Genomic DNA, 12,648 nt, shown 5'->3' with positions numbered 1-12,648 from the left:
TTAGTTTTCCCGTCTGTAAAGGGGATAAATATCTCATGGGACTGTCCCAAGGGTTCGATGAAACATTACCATGGGCTAGGCCAGGGCCCAGCATCCAGGGGATGGTTCTCACAGCTGGTCTGGTCCCCATTCAGTGGTCATCTTCCCCCTCCTGGCCCCCCTCCCCCATGTTTCTTGGTGGACTTCTGCCTCACTTCCCTAACCCCCACAGGGTTTTCTGGGGTATTTCCTAGATTCCTCACATGCCTTCTGGCTGATGTCTTAGAGTTGGCTCCAGGATCTCCAAACTAAACCAGTGCTCCATATATGTTGGTTAGTGTTATGCCAGCTACCATCGTTTCAGGCACCTTCCACTCTGCATTTTAGCTGAACCCAATTATTAATGGCACTCCAATGAAGGAGAGAAGTCCCCACTCCTTCATTGCCCTCTGTGACACTCCTATATCTCTCCCTTGAACAGGAGAGATAAACCTCCAGGCCTTTGCACAGGTGGTTCCTTCAGCCTTTTCTGTCCCTGTCTGTGTAGAGAATTCCTATGCATTCTTCAAGGCCCTCCCTCCATGAAACTGTCATGGCCCCCTCTGGCCCAGCTCTGACACCACACAGTTGGGGGGGAATGGGGACCAGAGACCACAAGGGCAGCCTTGTGGGTGCAGGGAGGGTATTGCTTGGGTGGGAGCCACAGCAGTGACCTGGTAAATACTTGGACCCTGCCTAACACATGTGGGCCCATCTGGCTGCTGCCCCCCCTTTCTGCCAACTCTCCAAGGCCAACTAAGCTCTAGGAAGCCAGAACCAGGTGCAGATCTTACCCAGCCCTTCCCAAACATGCGGCCTCTGATGGGACACTTATTCCTACCCAGATCCACCTGCGTGCTCCAGCCTCCAGGCCCTTGCCTGCCTATGCGATGGATTCTGACTCATCTCCCACTCAAGCCCGCTCTGAAAAATCCTCCACTGGGAAGCCTGCCCAGGACTTGATCCAGATGCCTCCCATGTTGGAATAACACCAGAGCAGCCAGCATTTCCTGACCCCCAAGCACAGTATGTGACCTGGCTGCTGACTCTGAACCAGAATTTCAGGATGCTAACTACATCACCTCTAGCTTGCCTCTGGTTCTGCCCTGAAGTGCACTGTGACCCAGAGCCAGTGCCTCAACCTCTCTGAGCAGTCCTGTTGCAGCAGCCCGGCAAGGCTTCCGGGAGTGGTGGTACAGGTCCCTTCATGGACAAGTGGCCCAGCCAGGTGGGGATGCCATAAGAGCCAGGCACAGGTCTCAGTTGGCTTGCTGCGACAGGAGGGCAGTTGGGGGGCCCTAATCTTCTCTGGCTGTGACCCCTGCATTCCCTGGCATGCAGGGAATGCAGGGGTCTCCTCTCCTCTCCCCACCACCCACAGAGACTTCAAGTACACACACTGCCTCACCGACTGCCTTTATTGGGCATCAGCCCCAGGGCTCCACGGGCGCAGGAAGGGGATGGTGGGCGTCACTTGAAGCAGGGACTCTGCAGCGGGAGGCATGGCCTACGCTGCCACGTAGCCCCCAGGACATTTGCCTCAGCCCCGGACCTCTCTGTAACCCACGTAGCTGACCCAGCAGGAGGGCGTGTGACGTCACGACCCTGACCGCCTGTGGGGCGGCTCCCCCAGTTCCGGGCTCACTTGGCGGCATTGAAGGGCACGGCCCGCTGGTTCATGGGGTTGTCTGGCGACCGCAGCCACTCCTTCTTGAGCAACTGCTTCAGCTGCGACAGCCGCATATTGGGGTTTTCTTGCTTGAGCCGCGGCAGCTGCGCCTCCTCAAAGGCAGTGAAGGCCGCCCGCATGCGGCGCTCTGGGTGCCGGTCCGCAGCCTCTTCTGCCACGCTAGGGGAGGACGGTGGTGTTAGGGGGCGGGCCTATGGGGCGGCCCCGCCCCCAGAGCCATAGCCCCGCCCCCATGCCCGAGCCCCGCCCATCACCTGAGCACCGCGATGGCATCCTCAATGGTGCGCGCTTCCACGCTGCCCTCCTCCAGCACGCGGCGGTTCACATTCTCCTCCAGCGGCACCTCCAAGTGGCTCTTGGCTTTCTCGGCTGCGGGTGGAAGGCAGCCAGGTGACAAGAGACATGCACAGCGACAGAGAGAGATAAGCAGGGATGCAGAGTTCCAGAGAGATGACAGAGACCCAGTGGGGGAAGAGAGGGAGAGAAGAGGAGGCAGGCAGGCAAAGAAGGATGAGGAGCCCTCTTGCCCTCCCAGCCCCCTGCCCAGGCCACACTGCCCTCCTGACTTTCCTGCAACCGGGCACACAAGAGGTGCCCCACTCACGGCTGCTGTCTCAGCACCTCATTAATGCCCTGGGGACCCAATGGGGCACAAGCCCAGGTCAGGTGCAGAGCAAGTAAATACACACGTGTGTGTGCCCGTGCTCTCCGTGCTCAAAGCCAGGTCTGCCAGGCCACTGCCCACCCACGCTTCACCACACAGCCCAGGCAGCTTCTCTGGGGCTGAAGAAGGGCACCCTGCAGCCTCCTTCCCTGGCTAACTCTGGCGCCTCCGGAGCTCCTGGCTCCCTCTAGATTCAGCCAGGGTCAGCCTGTCCTTTACTGGGTAAAAAGGCAGCTCAAGAGTGGGCCGCAGCCCCACCTGGGTCCGGGGTTTCTTTGTGCTGGTGGTCTCGGCGGAGCGTCTCCTCAATCTGGGCCCGGGTGACCTTGTTGGGCACAGCCACGCGGGGGGCCTTGCCGCCCTTGAGCTTGGAGTCCTCCTCCTCCAGCAGACGCTGGGTCTCCTTCTTGCGCTCCAGCTGCTCCAGGCGCCGCTTCTCCTTCTCCTCCTGGGGGAGGAGGGAGTGGTCAGGAGCGGACCCCACCACTGGCACGGGTGGACCAAGGCCCTGCTGCAGGCTAGACCCTGTGCTAGGCACAGGGGGCACAGCTGGGGCACCATGGGATTACCTGAGGGTTCCCAGCCTATATGACTATGGGCACAACAGGGAACCCTGGCCACAGCAGGTGGGTGGGTGGCTCTCGAAGGAAAAGTGACACCTGGGCCGGAGGAGGAGCCAGCCAGGAGGAGAGCTAGAGGACAGGAAAGTCCTTAGTGGTGGGAATACAGGTGCAAAGGCCCATGATGCAGGAACCTCCTAGAGGCTGGTGTGGCTGGAGTAGGGAGGGGAAAATGTGGGAGGAGAGGTGGGAGGGGTTTGTATTGGATTCCAAAGTCAACAGGAGCCAGGGAGGGTCTGAACACATTTATTGGCTAGAGCAGGGGTTCTGCCCTTAGGGGCAGTGTCCCCAGCCAAGTGTCACGAGGGACTGGTCCCACCTTTGCTCCCCAGGGAGACCCTGATGCCATCTGGCCTACAGGACTTGCCCTGGGTTGCTGCCCCTGCACCACACTAGGGGGCAGAGCCATGTTCTAGTTCATTTATAATGCAGGGCAGCCATAGGCTTGGAACATTCTGCCACCTCCCACCCACACCCGCACAGGGCCCTGCAGCCCATGCACCCCCACTTGCCTACCCTCTGCCTGCAACTCTGCCATCTGACTCCCATGCCTTGGGGATGGTCCCCACTCCTTCATTGCCCTCTGTGACACTCCTATAGTGGGACTAAGTGTTCCAGAAGACGACTCCATGCGCCTGAGGATACCCCCTGGGCCTCTGACCTCTACCCTGCCTGCCCAGCAGGAAAGTGGGGGAGAGGTTAAAGGTGAAGGGCGCCCACACCTGTGTTCAGGCACCTCAGGCAGGGCCATTGTGCTTTGATCCTCAGTTTAATCATCAATCAGACGTAATGTCCTCCCAAGGCCCCCTGACCCCCACATGGTGCTCATACAGCCCATGTTCATTCAGCCCTGCCTTGGCCTTGGCACTGGCTACTCTCTCCTCCTGGTGCACCAATGCAGCCTCCTTCCCTGGCTAACTCTGGCGCCTCCAGAGCTCCTGGCTCCCTATCAGGCTCCTCCACCCCATGGCTTTTTCCTGTGTTCCACAAGTCCCTGTTTCTCATCTCCTTACTAATGTGGTTTGTCCTGGAGGCAGGCCCTGGCCTGGGTTTTGAACAGCTGCCTTCTGGCCCCAGGCCCAGTACCCAGTAGGTGCTTAGTAAAAGGAAGCTGAATGAATGCATGAATTCCAAAAGGTTCCAATAACTCAGGAAAGACATGCAGCTTGTGGCCATTTGTCTCTAGGGACATGGGACCGAGGAGGGAACATGAGCATTTATACTCTGACATTCAGCAAAATTTTTTGAAAAAGTCATTTGTAGTTTTTAAAAAAGAGCAATTAGCAATTGGCAGTTTCTGGTGATGGGAGACGGTAAGTCCACTTTGCAGAATATTCCAGACCCTAAGAAATGAGTCGCATAAATAACTGACATGGAACCCAGACAGGTGCTCATCGCCGAGTTGCTTAATATGGAACAAGTGGAGATGAAATGCTGACTTCCAGGTGGGGCGATGAAGTACAGCCCCAACCGTGGCTGATGCCTGGGGACCAGGAGAAATATGGCTGTGGGACTCCATTTAGCTCAGGACATGGGCTTTGGGGTAGGCCATCGGGTGAGAAAGGTCTTTGGTGTCATGTGGGGGGAAGAGGTGTGTTATTTTTTAGCGTTTTGGAGTGAGCATGGATTTGCTTTTCTCTTTTCTTTTTTTTTTTTTTTTAAAATTTTTTTCCTCTTTTTTTTTTTGTTTTTTTTTAAGTAGGCTCCATGCTGGGCATGGAGCTCAATGTGGGGCTTGAACTCACAACCCTGAGATCAAGATCTGAGCTGAGATCAAGAGTTGGAGGCTTTAAAGATTTTATTTTAGGGGTGCCTGGGTGGCTCAGTTGGTTAAGTGTCTGCCTTTGGCTCGGATCAGGATCCCGGGGTCCTGGGATTGAGACCTGCATCAGGCTCCCAGCTCAGTGGGGAGCCTGCTTCTCCCGCTCCCCCTGCTTGTGCTCTCTCTCTGTCAAATGAATAAATTTTATTTATTTTATATAAATTGTATTATTTATTTATTTGACAGGGAGAAAGAGGGCACGCATGCATGAGCAGGGGTAGGGGCAGAGGGAGAAACAGACTCCCCGCTGAGCAGTGAGCCCAACCTCTCTGGCTTTTCTCTCTGCATAATGGCTCTTTGGCAGACATTGTTTTTTCTTTTGGGTTTTCAACTTTCCTATATTGTCAAAATACTGATAGTCAAAAAGAAAACTGAAAGACCTCCGTGGACCCAATGCAGCACAGGATGTGGGGAGGGAACCAGTGACCAATGTCCAACTAAAAACAAGGTAGAATCCACTCCCGCACAGGAAGACGATAGGAAAAACTCACAAAAGTGCCCAGGAACGCCAGGAATTGGGCAAGCAGGGACAGCATGTCACCCCTGCTACCTTCTGCCACTGTTAGTCTGGGCAAGAACCTCTGACCAGCCCAGGGGACCAGGAGCGACAGCTATAAATGGGTCTCTGGTGCCACCTACTGGGCCCAGCGAGTCCGTACCAGCCCTGATCCACTCCCCAGACACCAATTCGGTACCCACTGTGCGTGACACTGGGGCCCATCAGGGGACAGACACACTCTTCTGTGTTTTTATACACACCTGGAAGAGCCGGCGAGCCCTGGGGCCAGCAGGGTGGATACAGGGGACCAATTACAGCATTCCCCAGCCTTGGCACTGCTGAGGTCTGCGGCTGGCTCGTTTCGTTACTCTGGAGCCATCCTGTACCCTGAAGTGTGTTGAGCAGCATGCCTGGCCCCCACCCACCACGATGCCAGTGGCACTTTCCACCCACTAGTTGTGACAATCCAAAATGTCTCCAGATGTGCCAAGTGTCTGCCGAGTGCAGAATCACACCACGGTGAGACGTGCCAGTCTAGCCCCACCCTGACATTACATGAAGGAGAGAAATAAGCCCACACAGGGAAGTGGCTGCCTTGCCATTCCCTGAACATGCCAAGTCCTGGCCACTGCACGAGCCCCGGCCTCCACCTGCCTCCTTGCCCTTGCTCCAGGTCCTGTGCCTCCTCACCCTTCAAGCCAGAGCCCCAGGGGGCTTGCATGTTGGCTGCCCACCTTAGCCACAGATGCAGGAGCCTGGGAGCCACCCACCTTGCGCTGTTCCTTCCTCATGACGTGTTTGTCCTCATCCCGCCAATAGGCATCTTCCAGCTCCTTCTGCTTCCTGGCATCAGCTGCTGCCTTGGCCTCAGCCCTCCGTGCCCGGGCCGCTGCCGACTTGGTGTTCTCACCCTGGAACTTCTTGGGCATCCCTCGGCAGGCTGCAGGAGGGCAGGGACCAGTAAGCGGGGGCGGGGAGGGCGGAGGGGCGCAGCCACCCTTGGGACCCCCCCCCCCAGCCTCACACTTGCACTCAGGATCCCCTTGGAGCCTCAAAGGCCTTGTTTGTAAAACGAGGGCTTGAGACTTTGTGATCTCCTTTTTGGGAAAACAATTTATTGAGGTGAAATGCCCACAACAAAAAACGAACCCTTTCAAAGTGCACAAATTTGGCGGCATTTAGAACATTCACAATGTTGTGCCACCATCACCTCTATCTAGTTCCAGAATACGTTCCCATCGCCCGCCAAAGGAAAGCCCGCGCCCACTAGCAGTCACACACCCTTCCCCCTCCCCCAGCCCTTGACAACCACTCATCTGCTTTCTGACTCTAGGGATTTGCCTCTTCTGGACGTTTCATATACATGGAATATGATACACTCTGTGGCCTTTTATGTCTGGCTTCTTTCACTCGGTGTGACGTTTTCAAGGTTCATCTGTGTTTTTTAGCATGGCAGGGCTTCATTCCTTTTTATGGCTGAGTAATATTCCGCTGTCCAAATGGACCACATTTTGTTTATCTATCCACCACTGAAGGACATCTGGGTTGTTTCCACTTTTTGGCTCTTCGAGTCATGCCTCTGTGGCTCCCTGGGGGCCAGTCTGTGTGTGGCCCCTCCAATGCTGCCACTTATGAGGCCTCAGTCTCCAGGGCCCAGAGCCCCGAGGCCAAGTCCTCCCCACCCTGGGTAAGCAGCCGCCGTCAGCTGCTCCCGATGACCCAGCCCAGGCTCGCATGGAGGACCCTGGTCCGTGCAAGTCCCACGCTGGGTGCTGGGGAAGTGAGGCACACAAATGGCAGGCACCACCTCCCTCCACTAACACCTTCATATGGACCAACTCCATAGAATGCCTCCAAAGCTCTAAATGTGGGGACTGCCCTTGTTCCCACTCTGAGGTGGGGAAGTCAAGGTACCTGGCCAGACTGCACAGCGCTAAGCCTTGGGTCTCACCTCCAAAGCCTGCCTTCCAGGTGAGGAAGGGAAGGCTGTGCGGCCCAGGCACATGCCTTCAGCTCTCTGGGCCTCAGTTTTCCTCATCTGGGAAATGGGCTGATGTCCCCCCACTCCAGGGTTGTTTGTTCCCCCTGAACATCTCCAGCTTAGTCCCCTTGGGGAAACAGGCCCAGCACCCAAGAATGAAGGGGAGAGAATATGGGGGTCACTCTGACTCAGGACCACCAGGCCACCCCATTCCAGCCTTCTAACTGTGTGACTTGTGGGGCGGGGGCTCCCACCTCATAGCCCCACTGGAAACTCTAACATCAGCTCCCATTTGCAGCAGTTGTGCACCCTGGGCTCAGTGCTTTATACACAGTGTCTGAGTGAATTCTCCCAATGCTGGTGTGTGGCAGCCGAGCTGAGATCCAAAGGATGGGTTAGAGGCAGCCCTGTGAGGGTGAAGGGATGGGACTTCCGGGCAGACGGCAGAGGATATGCAACGACCCTGCAGCAGACTCTCAATCCCAACTCTGTGCTCCTAACCACTGACCCACCTGAGGGTTCCAGCTGGCCCCTGGGGGAACATCAGTGCAGATCAGGATTCTGAGACCACTTAACATCAAGGGGTGGCCCCTTGGCCCAGGCAGAGACTGAGGAGAAAGCCCCATGGGGCAGAGCAGGGCAAAGTGGGGGAGATCAGTGGCCCCAGAAGACAGGGTTGAATACTGACTGCAATCACCGCCGAAGTGCTCCCCCTGAGCTGACAGAGAGAGTTGGTTCCAGTTCCTCCCTGCACAGGATGCATGAGCTGCCACAGGGGGTATGCTAGCCTGATCCCGCACTAACCCCAGCTGCTCCTTGGCCCCTAAATCAAGCATTCATTACTGAGCATCTACAATCTACTCAACAGAACGCTCCCACCCTGGATTCCCCAGGGGAGTGCCAAGAACTGGAAGTCACTGTCCAAGTTACAGATTAGGAAACTCCCCACCCTACTCTCCCCCCATCTTCCACTCCCTTGTGGGTGGCAGCCACACCAGCCTCCCCGCCATTTTTCAAACATCCCAAGCAGGTTCTCGCCTCAGGGACTTTGCACTTGCTGTGCCCTCCACCTGGCTGGCTGCTCTTCACTCCTCTTTTTACCCAGTTAACTCTTATTTAAATTTCAGGGCCTAGCTCAGGTGTTTCTGCCTCCAGGAAGCCTCCCCCCTGAGACGCCCTCTCTCAGACCACAAATCTCTCTGAGGCACTTTGTTTGGGTTGCTATTTTGTTCATTTATATGATTATTTGACAAATGTCCATCTTTCTCAGCAGGCTGGGAGCTCTGTGAGGGCAAGGACTACCATGGTCACTGCTGTGTCCCCAGTGCCCGGTACAGGACGGGCTCAATAAATGTTCTGAGCAAATGAATGAACAAGCGTCTATTTCCAGAGTTCCGTCAGTATTTACTTCACACTCTGGGTTGTGTCCAAGGTCAGCTTCTCACTGTTCTTCCCACTCACCTCCCTCTCCAGCCTCTGAGGCTCTGCTCTTGCTGCGCCCTCACCTGATGCACCCTCCGCCATTCCCTCCTCCTGCGAAAATCCTGCCCACTCACAGGGACTCTGCCCCAGCATCCTCTCCTCCCAGGTCACGCTGCTCAAGACCCCCAACTCCCCACCCCAAAACCTGACGGGCCGGGACGAAATGTTGATGTTCTCTCAATATTAATATGTTGAAACCCTAAAGCTCAGTGTGACTGTCTTTGGAGACAGGGCCAGTGAGGAGGTGACAGAGATTAAGTGAAGTCATAAGGGTGGGGCCCTAATGGAATGGGGCTGGTGTCCCTATAAAAGCAAAAGACACCAAAGCTTGCTCTCTCCGAAAGTCAGGAAGAGTGCCTGCACCAGGAACCAAACTGGCTGGCACTTTGATCTTAGACTTCCTAGCCGTGAGCAAGTACATTTCTGCTGTTTAAGCCACCCAGTCTGTGGTATTTTTTTAATGGCAGCCTGAGCTAATACAGCTTTTCTTCTCCGTGTGGTAAATACTTACTCACACACACACTTTTGTCACTCAGTAAACATGCACGGAGCACCTAATATGTGTGGGACGCTGGGGAAAAGAGGCAGCAGCATCTGACTGCCAGGCTGGCTGGGAGACACACTAAGGGCGACAATTTGCCATGAGAACTGTGATGGGGACTTGCAGGGCGCTGGGGAAGCCTAGAGGGGTTTTCTGACCCAGCCTCGGGGCTAAGGGGTGTCAAAGGGCTTCCTGAAGGAGATATCTAAGAAAAGGCCTAAAAGTGTGTGTGAGGAGCTCCGAGGCCCCAGGAGTGTGAGGGAGGCAGGCTGGGAAGCGGGGATCTGTATTCCACGGTGAAGAAGATGCGGAGGGCGTTAGAAGCGGGAGGCGCAGATCTGCGGGTAAGAACCCCGGGGTTGGTGAGGATGTGAACTGGAGCGGTGAGATAAGTAGGGAGCTCTGGCAGGGATCCGGGGAGTGGCGCTGGATGGGCAGGGGTGTGCATTTAGGAGGGAATCAAGACCCACGTGGTTGACTGGATGTAAAAGTAAAAGAGCATAGAAGATGGAAGTTCAACACAGTCTCTTCCCAGAAGCCCTCCCGCTACCCTTTCTGAGCTCTCCCTGCCCGTAGTCCCTCTCCCCAGCCCTGACCCCACTGCAAGATACTGGGGGGTGTCCGTACCCAGCTCTGTTACCCCCAAGCCTGGAAGGTGCTCAGAGGCAGGACCGGAGCTGGCTGGCCTCGAATAGGACGCAATTCCTCCGGGTCTCAGTCGCCCGCTCTGGGAAATGGGCACAGCCCCCGCGAGAGCCCTCTGGACTGGGCGACCAAAGTGCCCCTGTCTCTGAGCGCCCTGCCTCCAGCCCTCCGCGGAGCCGAGGGGGGTGCTCTCAGGCCAAGCCGCCCCGCCGCGCCCCCCCCCCCCCCCCCCCCCACTCCCCGCACCCCGGCTCCGCCCGTGCCGCGGCCGCTCCTACCTCCTTCCCCCCGCGCTGGCCCGGTCGCGAATCCGTGACGCCACCGCGGGGCTTGCGCGCCGAGCTCCCGGAGGCGCGTGCCGATTACGTCTCGGCGCTGTCGTCCTCCTGGCAAGGGAACTGCTGCCCCGGCCTCCAACCCAGGCCCAGGTTATCGGCCATTTCTTTTCCTCTTCGAGAAGAAGGTATTTTATAAGGTTCCACTCCTTTCCCTCACTTCAGATATTGGCAAACTATGAGGGGAGGGTAAAAACTACAATCTAGAATATTGTCTTTACCAAGATGGCCATTGCCCGGATGAAATATGGCCGCCTCCACGTCACACGTGGTCTGGCGGCATCGGGCAGGAGTTGCCCGGCCACCAGGGCGCGCCAGAGCCCGCGGTCCACGCGCGGTGTCCAGACCGGCCAAGCCCAGGGGAATCCTCGCAAACCTTTACTGTCGCTTAGCGCTTTGAAGGCCCTCTTCAAGTCCACACTCTCTGCTTCCCGCCTGCGAAGCTGGGGAGGGAGGGGGCAGGAGAAAGGGGCAGAGAAATTAACACACTCCACCCCGTTGAGGTAGGGAAATGGTTTAGAGAGACCGGGAACTGAATTTAGCCAAAATGCAACCGCAAGCAGCTCCCAGGAACTAGCCAGTTCCTCCTGAATTGCTCCACTCTCACCCACTCCCTCCAAACACACCTTGCTTGTTTTATTCAACAATTAGTTTTGGGGGTCCAAATTGTCCGAGGCACCTACACTTTAGAGTTTCTTCATTTACTGAGGCATAGTGTCCTCATCTGTACAAATGGTAGTACTAGGGGTCTGAGGATGGTTACAATGGACCTGGCTGTGGGGAAAGAAGAAGGTTTTAGATCAGGGGCAGTTCAAGCAGGATGAGTTGACCACAGTCTCCGAAAGGCAACCCCAGTGACACTGCTGGAACCTCCCTGCTCTAAAGCCTGGTGGGTTCCCACTGTCCTGCAAGACTCCTTATAACTCTCCATCTCATCCCTCTCCTGTTCCCCATTCTCCCTCAGCTCTAGCCACACCAGCCTCCTCTCTCCTAATTGCCAGGCATGATCCTGCTTCAGGGGGTTTGCCAGGGCTGTTCCCTCTGTCCCCAGCTTTTCCAATAACCAGCTCTTTCACTTCCTTCAGGCCTTGACCCAAATACCTCTTCCTGAGAAAGACCTCCCTGACTTCCACAATTAGTTGATGCTCCAACCCCAGACATTTTTCTTTTTGTATTTCCGTCATAGTAGCAACTTGCTTTATTCATTTGTTGCTCTGTTTATTTTCTGCCTCTCCCATGTCTGTGATGTCTGGAGGATGGAACCCATGTAGCTGGAATGGTGTTTATCACCAAGAAGAAAGGGCACCTGGGTGGCTCAGTCCATTAAGCGTCTGCCTTCAGCTCAAGTCATGATCCTAGGGTCCTGGGATCGAGACCGGCATCGGGCTGCCTGCTCAGGGGGAAGCCTTCTTCTCCCTCTGCCCCTCCCCCTGCTCATGCTCTCTCTCTCTGTTTCTATCTCTCACTCTCTCTCAAATAAATAAATAAAATCTTAAAAAATATTTCACCAAGAAGAAGAGGCTAAGCATAAAACAGGTACAACTGACCCTTGAACAACACAGGGTTTAGGAGCACCGACCTCCATGCAGTCAAAAATTTGCCTATAACTTCTGAATCCCCATAAAGTTGGTTACTAATAATCTATTATTGACCTGAAGCATTACCAATAACAATCAATTGATTAACATATATTTTGCATGTTATATGTATTACATAATGTATTCTTACAATAAAGTAAGCTAGAGAAAAGAAAACATTATTAAGAAAATTAGGGGCGCCTGGGTGGCTCAGTCGTTAAGCATCTGCCTTCAGCTCAGGTCATGATCCCAGTGTCCTGGGATCAAGCCCCGTGTCGGGCTCCCTGCTCAGTGAGGAGCCTGCTTCCCCCTCTCTCTCTGCCCTCCAATCACTCTCTCTCTCTGTCTCTCTTTCTCAAAATCTTTTAAAAAATTTTTAAAAAGAAAAAATTTTTTTTAAACATCATAAGGTAGAGGGATGCCTGGGTGGCTCAGTCAGTTAAGCATCTGCCTTCAGCTCAGGTCATGATCCCTGGGTCCTGGGATTGAGTCCTGCATCGGGCTCCTTGGTCAGCAGGGAGCCTGCTTTTCCATCTCCCTGCCGCTCCCCCTGCTTGTGCTCTCTCTCTCTCTGACAAACAAATAACATTTTTTAAAAACACTTTTATTTTTTTAAAGATTTTATTTATTTATTTGAGAGAGAGAGAGAGAATGAGAGATAGAGAGCACGAGAGGGAAGAGGGTCAGAGGGAGAAGCAGACTCCCTGCTGAGCAGGGAGCCCGACGCGGGGCTCGATCCCGGGACTCCAGGATCATGACCTGAGCCGAAGGCAG

General features: G+C 55.2%; 1 protein-coding gene across 2 annotated transcripts; it reads right to left on the bottom strand.

Moving 5' to 3' along the window:
- Positions 1–1,418: 1,418 nt before the first annotated feature.
- CCDC124 (coiled-coil domain containing 124) lies at positions 1,419–10,481 on the bottom strand. 2 transcript variants are annotated; one of them, XM_025885645.2, is made up of 5 exons: positions 10,241–10,481; positions 6,084–6,253; positions 2,631–2,820; positions 1,963–2,077; positions 1,419–1,867 (listed from the first exon to the last, which is right to left on the bottom strand). In XM_025885645.2, the coding sequence occupies exons 2-5, from the start codon at positions 6,240–6,242 to the stop codon at positions 1,660–1,662; spliced, it is 672 nt and encodes a 223-aa protein (XP_025741430.1). In that variant the 5' UTR covers positions 6,243–6,253; positions 10,241–10,481; the 3' UTR covers positions 1,419–1,659. The 2 variants fall into 2 exon arrangements, with proteins under 2 accessions (XP_025741430.1, XP_025741431.1); XM_025885646.2 differs by lacking the exon at positions 10,241–10,481 and adding an exon at positions 9,945–10,088.
- Between the last annotated feature and the right edge of the window lie 2,167 nt (positions 10,482–12,648).

The sequence above is a fragment of the Callorhinus ursinus genome, unplaced genomic scaffold (assembly GCF_003265705.2).
Source record: "Callorhinus ursinus isolate GAN/ISIS: 27379988/994484 unplaced genomic scaffold, GSC_fseal_2.0 scaffold15, whole genome shotgun sequence".
In the NCBI taxonomy this organism is placed as follows: Eukaryota; Metazoa; Chordata; class Mammalia; order Carnivora; family Otariidae; genus Callorhinus; species Callorhinus ursinus.
This window is presented reverse-complemented; position numbering and strand designations above follow the sequence as displayed.

Bases quoted from the DNA above. Each gene is read 5' to 3' on its own strand.
- CCDC124 (XM_025885645.2), bottom strand. From the start codon at position 6,242: ATGCCCAAGAAGTTCCAGGGTGAGAACACCAAGTCGGCAGCGGCCCGG. The intron at 2,821-6,083 runs GTGGGTGGCTCC...CTCCTCCCCCAG, and splicing joins TGAGGAAGGAACAGCGCAAG to GAGGAGAAGGAGAAGCGGCG. The intron at 1,868-1,962 runs GTGATGGGCGGG...GTCCTCCCCTAG, and splicing joins GATGCCATCGCGGTGCTCAG to CGTGGCAGAAGAGGCTGCGG.